At 40.3% G+C, this 17735-nt stretch overlaps 1 protein-coding gene across 1 annotated transcript in view; it reads right to left on the reverse strand.

Moving 5' to 3' along the window:
- Positions 1-17735, reverse strand: part of NECAB1 (N-terminal EF-hand calcium binding protein 1) — a 53900-nt gene that overhangs the window by 19795 nt on the left and 16370 nt on the right. Inside the window, exons 4-5 of the mRNA XM_042834616.1 lie at positions 8839-8864; positions 6522-6619 (exon numbers count right to left, since the gene is read on the reverse strand). Of these exons, the coding sequence (XP_042690550.1) occupies positions 6522-6619; positions 8839-8864 (124 nt within the window). The remainder of the gene's footprint in view (positions 1-6521; positions 6620-8838; positions 8865-17735) is intronic.

Here is a 17735-nt window from a genome sequence, read left to right on the forward strand (position 1 = left end):
TGCTGTGTTGCAGTTAGTACAGCTCAGGGGGCAAGGCAGCTCCGTGTTCCCCCAAATACTTTTTTTATGCTGCGTTAAAACCATTCTAGGATCTGACTGAATAAGTTATCACTTTGGGCAGCACTACTTCATCAACATATTCTCTTCTTATCTCAGTTTTGATGGACTGCATGGAAATGACCCACTTAACATATTATGGCTTTATTGGATTTGTATTCAGAGACCCAGTTATCCAGGGAAGCTCTGCTCTCACTCACTGGCTGTAAGTTTTAAATGTTAGTTATAAAAGTCAGCTGTAGCTTGCATTTTTTTATTAAAATATAGAACCTACTGCATTATTTATTCTTGGAATTAAAATACATGATCTAGTAACTATAACAATATACACATAAAAAAAAACCAAACAGCTTAAGCATTTAATTGATAGAGGTTTGATCACTGTTATGTCAGGTCTGCTGCTTTTAGGCCACTTTGAGACAGCTCACAAGGTGATCTGCTTGAATGCTATGCAGACTGCAATTATCAGAGGGGAAAAAAAAAAACAAGTGGCCATACAGTCCTGCTCTCCAAAGGAAGCTTCTCTGCTGGGCTGAGCTGCTCTCAGTAATTCCCAGCTCCCACTGATTTTATTTTATATGTTGTGGACTGCAAAATTTCTCTTGCAATCATTAGAATAAAAATGCAGGTCATTAAAGGTATTATGTTAATTTGGGCAATAGGGAAGTTGAGATTACATACTGTATTTAAATTTGATTCTGTGTTTTTTTTTTTTTTTTTTTATAACAGATGTCAGGGGGAAATACAAGTCTTTCAGAGCTTCTGTGGAGGTGTGCTGCATCTTCACATTTTAATGCTTTTTTTTTTTTTCTTTAAGATGAAGAACAATCATGAACAGAACTATTGTGTCTTGCACTTTGATCAGGAAAACATCAGCGTGGCAGGTATGAGGAAAACAACCAACACCAATGATTAATCTGTCCTCATCACTCCTGTAAGAGCAATTTGTGCAGACTCTCCATCCTGAGAAATGTTCAAATACTAATGGCACAAGTCCCTCTAAAAATCCTCAGACACGTTTCCCTTCCTTGGATAGAACAGAAGAGATCAGTAACAAAACAGAAGGACTATAGATACCCATAATATATTATTTTTTGCAATTACATGCACACAAAGTCTTTTCCCTGCTGGAAGATGTAAATGGGATCATTTATTTCTCCTCATCTTTAGCTTGGCACCTTCCCCTGAAGTGACAGAGCACAAACTGTTCCTACATCAATGAGCAGTTCCTATCCTCCTGTCTGATACACTGCTACCTTGTGTTTATTGCAAGAAAAATCCTGAAATTTGAACTTTGCTCCCATCACACTCATTGTAGTGGATAAAGACCTGGGACACTTCCCATCTGTTTGAGTAAGATCACAGAATCACCCAGGTTGGAAGGGACCTCAAGGATCATGTAGTCCCAACCCCCTGCCTAGCAGGGCCACCAAACACACACATTCAGATCAGGTTGCCCAGGACCCCGTCCAACCTGGCCTTAAACACATCCAAGGACGGGGCATCCACAACCTCCCTGGGCAGCCCGTTCCAGGGCCTAACCACTCTCCTTGTAAAGAACTTCCCCCTAACATCCAACCTAAATCTTCCCTCCTTCAACTTGGATCCATTTCCCCTAGTCCTGCTGTTGTCAGCCCTTTTGAAGAGTTTACTCCCCTCCTGGGTGTAGGTTCCCTTCAGGTATTGATAGGCTGCAATGAGGTCACCACGCAGCCTTCTCTTCTCCAGTCTGAACAAGCCCAACTCCCTCAGCCTGTCCTCATAGGGGAGGTGCTCCAGCCCCCTGATCATCTTAGTCGCCCTCCTCTGGACCCTTTCCAAAAATCTCAATGTCTTTCTTGTACTGAGGGCTCCACACCTGGACACAGTACTCCAGATGGGGCCTCACAAGAGCCGAGTAGAGAGGGACAATCACCTCCCTGTCCCTGCTGACCACCCCTCTCCTGATGGAGCCCACGATCCCATTTGCCTTTCGAGCTGCCAGAGCGCACTGCTGGCTCATGTTAAGATCACTCAAACAGTAAGCTGCTGTTCAGCTTGGTTAAGCTGGAAAGATCTGACCCCAGAATAACCCAATAAAGTTTGGCAACTGTTTGAAACTGCTAAAAGATCGGAATGTTTTCTCCAGTAGATGACTCAGTATTTTTATTCTCAGATGGAATGGGGACTAGAGAAAAGCTCTGTTCAGGAAAGCCGTACTGGAAACCTTTTCAAAGCACAGAGGTCAGTAGACAGCACAGAAACTCTGCTGCAACTCTTGCGGGAGTCAGTTATCTGCTAATCTACTGGTTTAAAAGTAGCTACAAGTGGAAACAATTTTGAGTGATGGGGATGATTTGCTTGATCTTGACTAAAAACCACAAATCCATAGAAAAGCCAAATTGAATTGCTCTTGGTAGGAGATCTTTCTGATGAAAGGTGATGTAATTTGGGGTTGTTGGTAAACAAACCAAGATGTTCATTAATGCATATGATTTCCAAAACTCGTGGTGAATTAAAAACAAGCCAACTAGAAGACAATCTGAAGAGTCAAACTGATTTCATATACAAAAGCTTTTTGGTGTACGTTTTGTACTACACTTATGGATATGACTTGCATATTGTTTTATCACATTTAGATTTACTTCTAAAGAAAAAAGTATATTGAACTCTGCATTTACTTTTATTAATTTGAGGGTTTATATCTGAAATAAGGAAGGTTTATACACTGGCTTTTCACATTTTCAGACATGCTGTTCACTGATGTTTGTCAGGGGTTTCCTTGGAAACAAGCTGAACAATTTATCCCAAGCTCCAGCTCTGCATCTAATGCAAAGAATCAGCTATACAGATTGGGAGGAGAGTAGGGATTTCAATCAGCATTTGGTCGTTCCTATAGTTTACCTGACTCTGAAGCAGATAAATGAAATAGCAAGTTGCTACTTTTCCTTCCCAGGTATTTAAAGCCACCTATCTGAAATGGCAAGTTCTCTGGGAATGTTTAGCAGAGTCTGACAGTTAGATGCACTGAGCCTTCCTAAACCCATGAAAAATCAGAGGGATGGAAAGCACTCAGCCCTGAGGACTGGGTCTGCAGCCAGCCTCATGCTCTGCAGGGTGGAGTTCAGGTTCAAAGTTTTTATTGTCAACCGAAGGTGAGCAACATGTATGAATGGAAATGTTTTCTATGCATAGCCAGGTCAAATATTCGTCTTTTACTATGCCTGACAGCATACATAACCTTTTCTTTCTATATTGCTGATGATGAGATGTAGACTAGAGTCTCTATACAACAGTAAGTGATTTTGGAAGGATACTAACCCAGCCTTTAAAAAAAAAAACAACAAACAACAATTTGGCCTTGGACACTTGATTCTGGCTACTGGATACTGATTCAGCCACTTTAAATCTGCCAGGTCTTTGTTGCTCTCAATGTGTAGGTCCTCAATTTTTTGGCTTCTTTTCTATGCGTGAGTTTTGGAGTCTTGGAAGATAGTAATGAATGCTCCCACTATCTGGTATTTAAGGAACTAGACTAATGAAATGGCATTGTGATGTCAAAGTTTTATTTTTCAGAAAGAGGGGAAGTCCAGCATTTCCTCTGGACACAGGCCAATGGTCGTTCAGAACCAAATCACCAATTTCTGATCACCTGCTCATTTGTGCTTGACTGTATCACATCTTGTGTGTTACTGGCAATGAACATCACTTATGCATGCTATCTAAATATGTTAATTATGTTTGGCTGAACCTCCAGTTCCTATTTTAGGTGGATATATTTTTCATATCTTACTCTATTAACTTCAATAAAATTTTGGAATATTGAAGATCAGAATTTTAATAGTGGTACTGGTTTGATCATATAGCTTATTTCTTTCTTGAGAGATGAGTTCTCATTGTCTGCTCCGAAGACTGAATTGAGAATTTAATTTCTGTACAAAGCTCTGTTTGCTGAACATATGCTTCTCAGGAAGCTCTGTTTTGGAACATTTGAGAACATGTTTTGGGTTTGATGGTATTCCCATGCTGTGTCTAATAAATGGAATTAAGGTGGGGTTTTTTCCAGTGCTAGCCTTGCTGTAGTTTTACCATCTTTAAGGTATAGTTACTTGGGATATTCCTGCAAGAGAAAAGCTTAAATCTTCAGTCAGAAAGGTGAAACTTAAATATATATTTTAATGGGTTCTTTAAAGGAGACAAATGCAACAAATACAACATTCATTATTCCAGACTTTCTTATCCATTTTCTAGTCAGGCCAATGCTTACTACTTTTCCCAGACTACTGGGATTCTTCTGTAATAAATTTCTGAAGTAATTCTTAAATGCTGTGTTCTGTTTACTTCCAGTAGTTATCAGCTGATGTGTCCTGCCCTTTAGCAATGTTTTATGCAAGTGGTTAATCAAGCATTTGGTTTATGGTGCTTTGTTTTGTATTTGTATTTTTGATTTTTGGACAACTCGCATGAACTCATCTGTTCTTTAGTGCCCGCCCCAGTGAGGCAGTGATTCAATGTGCACTCACTTCATTAGATGAACAGCACAAACTGAGAGGCACTCAGCTCACTGGCTCAATGTCTAGAAAAATAAGCCACATTTTCAGGTTTCTATTTTGTCAGTTCATGTAAAATGTATGAGTGCTGTACTCTTGCAAAAGCCTGAATGCCAAAGAGCATTCTCTGATAGAGCTCTGAGAAAGCTCCTCATTGATTGCTGATTGACTGAAGGACATATGTATTTTCCCCCCTGGGATCTCATTGAATACTTTCTGCTAAAATTTTTAAGTCATTGATGGCTTGCCTTGCAGTGACTAGCCCTGTGTGAGGAGCTAGGGCTGGATTTGGAGGATCTTGGTTCACCTCCTTCCTGCATTTGGGTTTTGCCTCACCTTTTGAAATTTTTCCATCTTGCAAAGAACATTTAACTACAAGACAGCCAAGGAAAAAGCATGTTATGTAAATGCATATTAACTTCCAGCTTGCATATGGTCATGAATGGTGTTCTCCAGGGGTAGGTATTGGGGGCTGTCCTGTTTAATAGCTTTATTTGTGGCATGGATGAAAGGACTGAGTGTACTCTCAGAAAGTTTGCAGGTAACACCAAGTTGGGAAGAAGTGTCGATCTGCCTGGAGGTAAGAAGGCCCCATATTAGGATCTGGACAGGCTGGATCACTGGGATGAGACCACTGGGATCAAGTTCAACCTGACCAAGTACCAGATCCTGCCTCAACAACCCCAGGTAATGCTACAGGCTTGGGGCAGAGTGGCTGGAAAGTTGTGTGGAAGAAACAGATCTGAGGGTGTTCATTGGCATTTGGCTAAATATGAGCCAGCAGTGTTCCCAAGTGGCCAAGAAAGCCAATGGAACCCTGGCTTGTACCAGAAATAGGGTTACAAGCAGGGGCAGGGAGGTGACCATCCTTCTGTACTCAGCACTGGTGATGCTACACCTCAAGTACCGTGTTCAGTTTTGGGCCCCTCGCTACATCGATGCCATCTGGAGTGTGCCCAGAGAAGGGCAGTGAAACTGGTGAGGAGTCTGGAGCACAACTCTTATGGAGAGTGGCTAAGAGATCTGTGATTGTTCAGTCTGGAGAAGAGGAGGCTCAGGGGAAACCTTACCTCTCTCTACAGCTGCCTGAGGTTGTGGTGAGGCAGGGGTTGCCCTCTTCCACGTAACGAGCAATAGGAGCAGAGGGGATGACCTCAAGCTGTGCTGTGGGAGGCTCAGATTGGATATTATGAAAAGTTTCCTCTTCGAAAGAGTGTTCAGGTGCTGGAATGGGCTGCCCAGGGAGAGGGTTCAGTCACCATCCCTGGAGGCATTCAAGAAACATTTAAATGTTGTACTGAGGGGCAAAGCTTAGTGTGTAAATATTGGTGGTAGGTGGACAATTGGACTAGATGATCTTGGAGGTCTTTTCCAACCTTATTGATTCTGTGATTCTAAACTCTTTATAAATGATCAAACACCTGGCTGGAAGGTGAGCATGAGCAGGTGTGACTGCAGTGAACTGAGCTGCTACAGGCCTTTAAAATCTTTTTAAACTGTCCTGGAATCTACCTTTAACAATAACACAAATCTGACGACTGTGCACATCTACTGCCTTAATGGCAGGCAGGAGTATAGTTTGATAATTGAATTTTTTACTCACATTTTCTATGCCGAGAACTTGAATTATTTCTTTAAATTCAGACTATTTTCAAAACTTGGTAATACCTTCACACATTTAGCATTAAATATGGAATCTTCTCTGAGTACTACAATATGAAGAACATCGTTCCCATCAATCACAAAGACAATTTTGATTGATTCAAACTTTACAGCTGGGACACTGAGCCATTTTGGCAAGCCTTTTCCTCCTGGACTTTTTCTACAAAAACAAGTATATTTGGAAGAAATTAAATACGAGTTAGCAACTTTGTCTCAATATAAATATACTGGACACACATCCAAATATAAAAAATATTTACAGTTTTTACTTACTTTCTTTGTTTTGTCCATTGCCTTCAGTATAGTAATGTTCAATTCCTCCAAAACAGAGAGAACATTTTCATATTCTCCTAAGTGCTGCGAAAAATATTCTGAAGGAAGAAGAAAATCCAAGTCACCTATTCACTACTGGAAAATTCAATATTTCATCAAATATCAATATATTCAAGTCTGAAATTAGTTATGATATTATTATTAGCTATCTAAATATATAAAATGATCAAGGCTCATGAAGGGGACGATTTTACTTTGAAATTTTGATAATATTTTCCTCAAAACCATTAATGAATATTTAAAATGCCAAAATTGGTGTTTCAGAACATTTCCTTTCAGTAAGTAATGCCAAGTCAACAAGAAGCAGACGTATTTTCAAAATATGTACATCTTATGTCTAAAATGAATTTTCAGTATTTACTTCATAGTTATTATCAGGAAATGAAGTTTTCTTGTATTTCTTGTAAATCTGATTATAATGATACACAAACGAATACTGTTGTAAAACCCTTAGGGGAGATGAAATCAAGTAAAGGCTGTTTTAAGTTGGGTTCAGCTGAGGCCCAGTGTTTTTCTGATGCAACCATGAGTTGCTCGGTTGTGCTTCTGGAACCAGGAACTGCAAATATATTTTCAATAAATATAATACATCCAAGGTATTTTTAACAAAAATAGTGAAAAGAACATTAATTGTGTATGCCTGTTCTTTCTGCTAAAATATCTTAATTTGAACCAAACCAGAGGGCATTCTTCAAAGTATGTCAAGTATAAAACAGAAATAAATCTGTAAAAATTGTATTTACTAATTTTCTACATATACTTGCATCTGGATAAAATTCCATTAAGTAAATATCACTGTATCAACAGGCTTTAGAGATTCTGCTGCATAAACTAAGGGCTCTCACAAAGGCACAAAAACACAAAGGAAATCTGACCAATGTTCATGAGTTTTGCAGGGGAATCATGAAATATTTCAGTAGCCTGGTGACAAAGCCTGGTATTGCTGAGAGACTGAATGAAATGATTTAGAAAGAAATGCTGTGCATTCATGCCCTGGAAATGAAACTTCACTTCCTAGGAGTTATGGAAATAAGTCAGAGGAAGCTGTAGACTAAACGCACATTGAGTAAACTCAGCATCAGATTCACAAATGAGAAACACCCCAGAGGCAATCTGTGAAAGACTTACAAAGGAGTTGCAGAATTCAGGTATCATGAGGATTGCTGAAGCTGCCCATAGTTTATCAAAATGGACAGAAAAAAAATCAGCACTGAGCTGAGACCTCAGCCAGCTCTCTGGCTGACTGGTGGGCTCGGTTTGTGGGGTGAGCACTGAGCAGGCCTACAGTGCACAAACCACCCCATAAGCTGTGTATAGCTCCTAGAACAAAGCCCCATTCTTCCTTGGCCAGGTTGGTACAGTTTTGGCCAGATTCTGAGCTAGCAGAAGTCATCACAGCACAACTGACTTTGGCTAAGTCACTAAATATTTATGTACCGCATGCTGAGATGCCCCTCAATGGGTTCCTTCTGCCTACAAGGTGACAAGCAGAGTCACCTTGTAGGCAGGTACATCAGCTGGCACTCAAATCTACAGTGTTTTCAACTTTTAAAAGACTTCAGCATCACCGACTTTGGGAAAATTCAATAGGCCACTGTTTGCTGATATCTTTTCCCAGAAATAGCCTGCTTTTGACAAGCATAACTATCTGTTTGACACATCCTGTGGGAGGACTTACAGAAATTTTCTGTAAATACTTTCTACTGCAAGCAGCACCTCTAAGTCGTGGAAAAAATCTTCATGACTCACAGCCGGGATCAGGAACACAGGCAGGTCAGTGGGCCACAGTGGGGCTTTGCAGGAAGTTTTGGTGATGAAGAATGACAGTGTGTCCAACTGCTGCTCATACAGAACTGAGTTGGAGGCAGATAATATACTTTCCTCCAGAGGAATGTGAAAATGTTTTTCAAAATGTCCCAAACACTCCTACCTTTGAAAACAATCAACTAGAAAAGTATCCCATAGGAAAGGAAATCAAGATCTCTTCACTAGAACCAAGTTCTTAAAGCTCAGACAGTCTGAGGCATGGATTAAGAAAAATATTTTCAAAGCAATATCTGTATCGAATGGATGGCTCTCTGAAAGATTATAAGCTGTCTGCATTCTTCAAGTGTAGATTTTCAATGTAATTTACATATTTTCTGTTTGAGCCACAAAGGATAAACTGAAAGAAATATCATTTTATAATACAGAATATGTTCACTTGCACAGGGCTGCTGCAGGCAGAGATGATCTTCTTGTTTAATGAGGAACTTACCAGAAAGCTCTTCAGTGTCAAGATTGCTGGAAAGATAAGAGGATAGTGGGTTAGTGAGCTCAGTCACGGTGGCTGTTGCACTGATAGACAGCAGGACTCAAAGATCAGTTTTGACAGGGATGTGAAGCTCCCCTGCCTGGGCTTTAGCTTGGCCCTTGCTGCCTTGTGTAGGCACCTCCTGAGCCGTGCTGCAGCCTTTTTGCCCCACAGCCTTCCTTCCCCATTGCGTTCCCTCCGCTTCAAGACATGGCACCTTCCTACTCACCAACACCTGCCCAGTCCCTGAGCATTACGCTGTGGAGTCTCAGAGCTGTCAGAAATCCATTTTAACACCAGAATTTGTGTTGTTTTTTTTTTTCCCCCCTACCTGCATTCCTTTTCTGTGGCTGTCGTGCTGGACAGCATGGCTCTGCTTAGCCTTCCATGCTAAACAGCAAAAACCCAATGTTTGTCTTCCATTGGTGTTTCTCCCACAAAATGAAGTACAACAGAAGGACAAAACCAGAGATAGATTGTGTGTGCTGAGAAGCTGTAAGTCTTTCTGGCCATACAAAACAGTTTCACCAACAAAATGAAAATAATGGTTGCACTGCCATATTGTCATGAAATACATAGTATAAGCACACGAAGGTAAGCAAATATTCTTTAAAACTGAAATCTGTTTATTTCAAACAGATTTCATCCAGACTTTAAAGCATTCTTTTCTCTCTGAGGTTTTAAGAATCAAAAGAGAAACCATTTGAGCTGCAGCTTAGTGCTGAAGGTTGGCACATTGACTTTTCTCAGGGAACAGAAGCTGATTATTGAACTTAAAAACATGAATGTCCTTCTTGAATCTTGCTGATGGGTGAATATGGAATGGCTAACTGCAGTTAGGATTTTTTCACTTATCTTTTTAATGGGATTTTTTTAATTGACTTCTTAATAAAATTATGAAACGATATTGCCTTAAAGTAATTTTCACAAATGCTAACTTTCTGACTTATTTATGAGAGAGACAGAAACAGACAGAAATTTCAGGATGCTGAGTTCTAACAAACTTGCATAATCAGGGCTCTGGTCTGAGCATTTTTAACTGATGATGTAAATGAAGCTTCACCAAAACTTTCATTAACTAAAGGTGACCTGAACTGCATTTGAATGGACCAAGCAGGATGGCTGCAATGGGGAAATTCAAAGCCTGTAAGAATTAGTGCTGAGAAACTTAACCTGGATCAGTAAACGGTTTGATGGGAGTAGTGTCGATGAATACTTAAGGCTGTTCACCATGGATCACTCTGACATCACTGCTTAACCATGGCTGATCCCCTTGCAACCACGTCTACAGTCAGCTGTCATTTTTGAAACACTGCAGATGTTTGCTCCCCAAATGCAGACTGAGATCTGATAAATGACCTCAGCCAAAAAGCAGCAACAGAATACCAGGATATTACATGGCAGGAGTTTGCTGCTCTGATGCCTGCTTCTTGCTCATTTTCCCCATATTTTCTGCCCTTTCACATCTTCTGTGCTAATGCCTTCCCTTTGAAAACAACGTTTTTGTACTTTTCAATTTACATCTTGATAACGGTGGTTAAAAAAAAAATCCCTTAATATTGCAAGCCAGTCAAATTTGCTTGATGTTTTCAAATCTCACATTAAAATTCATTCTGGTCCTTGTTCTTCATCACTATCCTCAGCAGTGTGATACTAATAGAGCGCTACGATGTGGCTCAGAGGATTCCAGCATCAGAACATCTGCGTTATTCTCACTAATAAAAGTGATGCATTTGAAAATGGACTACAATTGAAAATGGAGAAGTATTTAGATGCTGAATTTATTTTCAATTAGAATTGGGCACTTGAATAATTAGAAAATTACTGTCTGAAGTGATTTGTGCAACAGCACTCAAGAAGCCTGTGACAGAATATGACAAAAAGAATATGGATTTCACTCCAGTATCCTCATGGTGTTTCCTTTTCTGTTGTAAACATCTTTTGAGGCTCTATTGTTCTTGGTGCACTGCTGGGAGGGGATGCCATTTTAGGCAGAACACTGTAATTTTTCATGTCACTGATTATTTCATGCTCTCAGAAATATAACGTTTCATCATACAACATGGCTGTCAGCAAACCTGGTGTTCTTTTCCTGCACACAAACAATTTTGAGCAACCTTCAGGATGCTACAGAAGCAACTAAAGAAGTTTGAAATATATTTAAGAGTAGAGGAGCGAGGCACAGATTTGTGCAACTTGGTGCTTGGGTTTACGGTGGGCACCTGCTCATCATTTCAGTGCGTATACACGCCAAGGGTGCTTCTGCTGAGACCTATAATCTAACTGCTCTGAACGTGTGATTTGCAATATTTGCTGGATGACGCACATCCAGGCTCAGGCGCTCTGCTCCTGCTAAGTGCCCAAAGGATGGGGTAAAGCCAAATGCATTCACATCACATCAGCACAATCATTTTTTAAACCTCTGCGCACTGTTTGCTTTCTGACTACTAAATGCCATCCTTTTCCATGCCTGACTGCGTGTACAGTGCTCTCTACCTAATAACATGAGCAATTTTTAAAGATCTACTGCAAATATGCTACTGTTTGATAAAAAAAAAAATTGGTATTATCTGCTGCTCAGTGACAGACATATAGGCAAATTCGTTTGGCCAAAATGACTGTTTGTGGTATAGAATGGAGACATGTGAAGCAGCTGTGACTGCTCCCTGGTTCTCCACACCACTGTCAGCCATGGGTTGGGGCTGGCGAAAGCAGGAAGGTAGAAGCCATTCCACCTATCCACTGATGGGCAGTGACATCTCTTCAGCAAAGGAATAACATGCAGTGTGGACTCTCTTCATCTACAGCAGTTATTTTATTGAAGAACACAATACTATATTTAAGATTTAATGAACTAAATTCTTTTAGGATATCCACTGCCTCTACAATTGTAACTGAAGAAGGATAGTGTGTCAGGTCTCCATTCTCAGGACTGAGAAGGATTGATTTCAAAGGCTTGAAACAACTCTTTTATTGTGCCCATTTGCACATCTCTGATAAATTTGGTTTCAGAGAGGAAAGCTCAAGGCTGGCATCTCCTGTTGTTAAGCAGAAGCGTATAATTTGTGAATGAAAGGAATGTCATGATAACTGTGCAAGGGCAGCTGAATAGTCATCTGTGGATGTTCTCAGCCAAAAAGCTGTGAGCTCTTTGCAGCAAGCTTGCATAACATCCCACTTCAAGTCAGCCAAATGAGATACTTGCTCCAACACTACAGAGAGTGTTGTGTCAAGGAGACTTAGAATATGTGCACTTGCATTTTAAGGACATTCTGCCTAATATCTCCTTTGGAACAGCAATGAGTTTTTTTGCTCAGGTTTGTTCAATGTTTCTTATAATTGGAGGCAAAGCTGCTTTCTGCTATAAATGAGATCATAGAATCATAGAATCAATAAGTTTGGAGAAGACTACTAAGATCACTTAGTCCAATCGCTGACCCTTCCCCACTGTGCCCCCAATGCCACATCTACCCTTTTCTTGAACACCTCCAGGGATGGTGATTCCACCACTTCCCTGGCAGCCTGTCCCAATGCATTACACAAGGAAGGGAAGAAAGAGGGGGCAAAATGAAACAGGGCTCAGGGACCAATCCCTGGAAAGCCAAACTTCTTGCTTCCCTGAACACATTACTGCTTCAGCCCCAGGGCTAACTGGACCACACATCACCTGGTTTCTCAAATACAGATCGGTTTTGCAGCTCTGAGATGGGCAGTGGGGCTGTGGGCTGTGTTACCGTCCCAGATTTTGCTGCACTAAATAACTGCACAGCTTGCTTATGGTTAACTTCAGACCAAGCTATAACTTCAGTGTTGTCACTTATTGCTCTGCATGTGGCAGGGACAGAGGGGAGAGTAAAGGATTTTTCCTGCCAGCAACTTCCCCAAAAAAACACCCTTGCCCTTCTCATTAGGCAAGATACAATGAATAAAATACTTCATGGATGGCTGGCCACCTTAATGACTACAGCACACTTGCCTGTGTTTCTAAAAGTGCTTTTTAATGTTATTAAAAGTTGCGGATGCTAAAATCTCTGGAGAACTGTGCAGTGGCTGCAGAACCATTTGCTAGCACATTCTGAATCACATCAGCCCAAACAGGGAGACAAAAGTCAGCATGATGATGGCTCTTTTGCCATGGGTGGGATACACTTCAGGGTTTTCACCTTTCAGGAGATGATAACGATGTTTCAACTTTGGAGTTTGTTCCAAAACAATTTTTCTCAAATGGAAGCTACCCCTACCATTAACAGTGAGCTCACTGCTGATGTCTTCTGGAGAACTGATCTAAAATGAAACCTTGTAAGTCAGTTCCATTTAGGACAATGGAATTGAAATGGCTTGTTACATTTTGATCGTTCCCGTGTGACTGAGTCTCTTATTTTCTGCAGAATACTGAATTTTACATTAAAAATAACCATTCACGTGGAAAATTTCCAAGCAACTCTATTTGCATCTTGTCTGTGTGACTGGAGGTTCTGTGTTGGCATCAGAACCCTGTCAATCACTCATTACACTTCTTTTATTCAGTCATGAAATGCTGAACTGTATAATCAACTCATTCTGATCAGTATTTTCCCTTTTTCTCTGCACTTCATTTCCAAACTGATTTTTGTAGCTACTATCTTTAAAAGTCTGAAGATTGAAGTCAATACCTGCAATTACATCCCTTAAACAGCAGCAAACACTCCTTCCTCATGTCAGGGCTGCACCACGTACCTGAAATTGCTGTTCACTCAAAAATATAGCTTTAAAAATGGGCAAAAGCTAACATATATTTTCCTCCTGTGTTTTGTTGTTGTTTTTTTTTTTCTTTGTACTGGATAATTCAATTTTGAAAAAAAATACTTTTGGCTCACTTGCACATCGTGTTATTACAGAGCCTGTCAGTATCTCATACTGTTTTTTAATCAATCTTTTTTGTTTCTTGATTATATTTCCTAGTTCATTATTTTTTCATTGTACTTGTATTGGACAGCAATAAATGAGCAGCAGTGAGTGAGTGAAACAAAAACAAAATATCCAAGGACCAATATCCATAAGCACTGCTACAGACTGCTGTCAAATTACCAGTGAGTTGTTTTTTCAGCCAGAGTCATGAAGGAAGTACTGTGGTCCCATATAACATGTCTTTCACTGCAGTTACATTGCACAGGCTAATGCAGATGGATGGGTTCCCATGGCTGCAAGGATAGTGATGACATCTTGCTCTTGGATATCAAGTCAGCATCCTTTTGGAGTTTGCCATTAGAGCATTCTCAGCCCTTCTCTTTTTGACCCTTTTAACAATGTTTTTTTATGAGGGTAGATAGTGATGGGACAAGGGGGAATGGTTTTAAACTGACACAGGAGAGGTTTAGGTTAGATACTAGGAGGAAGTTTTTCACACAGAGAGTGGTGACACAGTGGAACAGGTTGCCCAAGGAGGTTGTGGATGCCCCATCCCTGGAGGCATTCAAGGCCAGGCTGGATGTGGCTCTGGGCAGCCTGGTCTGCTGGTTGGCGACTCTGCACACAGCAGGGGGTTGAAACTGGATGATCATTGTGGTCCTTTTCGACTCAAGCCATTCTATGGTTCTTTGATTCTATGATTCTATAATTCTATGACCCAAGGGAGGAACTAGGGCAGTGGCTAATGAAGATCTGGACAGGAAGATGGGTATGCTGTGAGCCTCTGAACCTTGGAGGCAGATGTTCATGTATGCACTGGGCATTCAAGCTACCCTGCCACAAAAGGAGACTCAGTGAATTCTCTGCAGCTGAGGACTTTGCAGTGAACCAGCCAGAAGGAACTTAATTAACAGGGCATAACACAGGCATCCAGTGTTGTTTGAGCTGCTCAAGCATCTTTCTGCCTTCACTTACATCCAGCTGCTTCTCCTGTGTCGTCCTGTCTATTCTGGACAGATGTCTCAGGTTGGAGTATCTTAAATGCCTTATGCCTGAACAACAACAATGAAATCTGTGTCAGCAGAGCTACTTCTTAGGTACTTCTTACTTCACTGACTTAGGGAGACTTAGACACCCTGCTGATCTATGCACATACAACTGTACATGTGTCTTCATTCAATGAACACCCAGTATGATGGACTATCCCAGATGCCCAGCATCTGCCTGGAGCTGTAGGTGCCCAAGTTTCTTAGGCCCACACCAAACTTGTCTCTGGTTTGTACATGCTTTTTCTTCTTTAACTTGTGCCACACACAAAGGCTCAATGGGGTACCTGCCTTTAAGAGGTTGCATGTGCCCCAGGTCTGTCTAAACACTCCTTGCGTCCCTCCCACCTTGTAATTAAAGTACTGGCTGAGGACTTCATTTTCCCAGTAAGAAAAATGAGAAAAACAAGTCTGATTCCCCACTGACTCATATGAATCAGTAATCAGTGAAGCATTTATCACACCATCTCTCTGGTAGCATTGCAGACTGAATCCCCTCGAGATGTACTGCATATCTCTTAGTTTGTAACTTTGCCAAATATTCTCATTATCTTCTGACACCTTTCCCCTGAGGTTGCCATTATGCTAAAAACATTTTCTGTGAAAGTTACTGGGGGAGGGGGAGGTGGGAAGGAAAAAGGATAAGAGCAAAGGCAAGATTTGCTTTTGCAGTGAATGCTAAAACCAACTCACAGTGATTAACCATTTCAAGGAAGTGTGGCATTTGTGTTTTGCCTTATGGCAACCAATATTAGAGCCCACGTGCCATTTCACTGTAGAACTGTCAAATCTGATAATTTATGCAGAGGTTTGGGTGGGAAATAGTAAGTTTAACAACTGATTGAAATGAGTCAGAGTTATCCTTAATGTGTTTTACAATATTTCATCTATGCTTCATAGAAAATTTTATTAATTTTGTAACTTGGAACTATGCTAAGGTGAAAAATACTCAAGTCCTCTTCTGAAAATAGTGATAACAATCTGGTAGGAGTGGTCTTTGCCACAGATCAGTGCAGTGTTGATAAGGCTGATAGTTTTCTGCTTGTTTACACTCCTAGTTTGGGTATTACGAAAGCTTTATAACAAGTCACTGAATAGCAAAATATACCCCAGTGAAACTATTAAAATACCAAAATACTCTCTATTTTGCTTGAAATCCATGGCATTTTGTGGGGAGATTGTAAAGATATGGAAATTATGCCTGACTTTATGACTATTTATCTTATTTTTGCTTTTTAGATAGAACTAATCCTATGGACAAACATTTAGAGATCATGATAAATATGCGTTTAGCAAGTGATCCAGTCACACCACAGATGTTTGCAAATGCTGGCAAAGAATATATAGAGAAACATGGCATTGTAAATACATATTTTGCCATTATCATCTTTTAAAGAATTGACTTTAAAATGTTTATGCTAAAATTTCACTTTTGAAAAACTGATAGCATTCAGCATTCTCTTACACAAGGACTGCAGCTACAACATCCACAACTAACACAGGGCATACCTTTGGGTAAAGAGCTGTCTACAGAGAAGTAGGTGGGATGTAGGCAAATGACACCTTTGGGAAATACAATAGAGATTGATACAGACTGTCTGGAAGTCATGCTAATGGTACAGTTTGTTCTTTAAGATCTATATAAAAAGGCAGTATAACTTCCTGCATTCTTTTCTTTTGTCTTAGGATATGTAGACAGGCTCATCACTGAATTTTGTGACAAAAGCTGTTTTTCCTGTTCCATTGCAGGAGAATCAAACTAGGTGACCTTTAAGGGTCCCTTCCAGTTCAAACAGTTCTGTGATTCCTTGCTTATTAAAGTGCTTGAAATACCACATCTGCAATAAAAAATACCACTTATTTTACCAATTATATGCAACTATAGGAGAAATATCTAGGTATTTGGGTTGGTTATGCACTGCCATGTGATTCAAAAGGGCCAAGAAACGAAAGAGCAAGAAGAAATAACACCAGAAATATTTAAAAATTAAGGCTGGAAAAGACCACTAAGAGCATCCAGTTCAACCATCCTAATATCATGCTGCTCATTTTAGTGGTCTTCCATAGTCTGTCTGCTTTGTAATAGGTACATTACGTTAGTTTGTCTTGGTTTAAAAAAAAAAAAAATACACCTTTCTAATTCTCTTCTTCCACAAGATTGACATTAGGATCTGAGTAATGGAATTTTATAATAGCTGGTTAATTTAGCTCCCTTCAAGGTGTTAACCTAGTGGAAGTCTCTTATACATTGAATTTTATTTTTTGCTTTTTGAAAATTTGCTGTAGCTGAGGTGCAAAGAAAATTCAGGTTTCCTGAGCTTGTGGTCCATGAATATCAGTCTGAGGCCACTTGCTTGATCTGCACACAACAGCACAAAAACTAACATACAAAGAAAATGAGGTTTTGAGTGCTGGCAGAGTTAAAACATTTAATGCAGGCAGGAACAACCCTAAGTCTGCTCTTCTGACAAAATGAAATTTTGAAGTACACCGAAGATGTTTGGGAAGATCAAGACATATTCCCTTACCTATCTGTCCTTGGCATTTACATGCAGTATAAATCACTATAGTATGAGAATGCTGCACAACCTCAATCTTTATATAACATCCATAGAATCACAGAATCATAGAATGGCCTGGGTTGAAAATGACCTCAAAGATCATCTAGTTTCAAGCCCCCTGCTATGTGCAGGGTCGTCAACCACAAGACCAGGCAGCCCAGAGCCTTGAATGGCTCCAGGGATGGGGCATCCACAACCTCCTTGGGCAACCTGTTCCAATGTGTCACCACCCTCTGTGTGAAAAACTTCTCCTAATATTTAACCTAAACCTCCCCTGTTTCAGTTTAAAACCATTCCCCCTTGTCCTATCACTATCCACCCATGTAAACAGTCGTTCTCCCTCCTATTTGTATGTTCCTTTCAAGTA

The sequence above is a fragment of the Centrocercus urophasianus genome, unplaced genomic scaffold, assembly GCF_019232065.1.
Source record: "Centrocercus urophasianus isolate 14NV4802_14NV808 unplaced genomic scaffold, USGS_Curo_1.0 seq_11, whole genome shotgun sequence".
Lineage (NCBI taxonomy): Eukaryota > Metazoa > Chordata > Aves > Galliformes > Phasianidae > Centrocercus > Centrocercus urophasianus.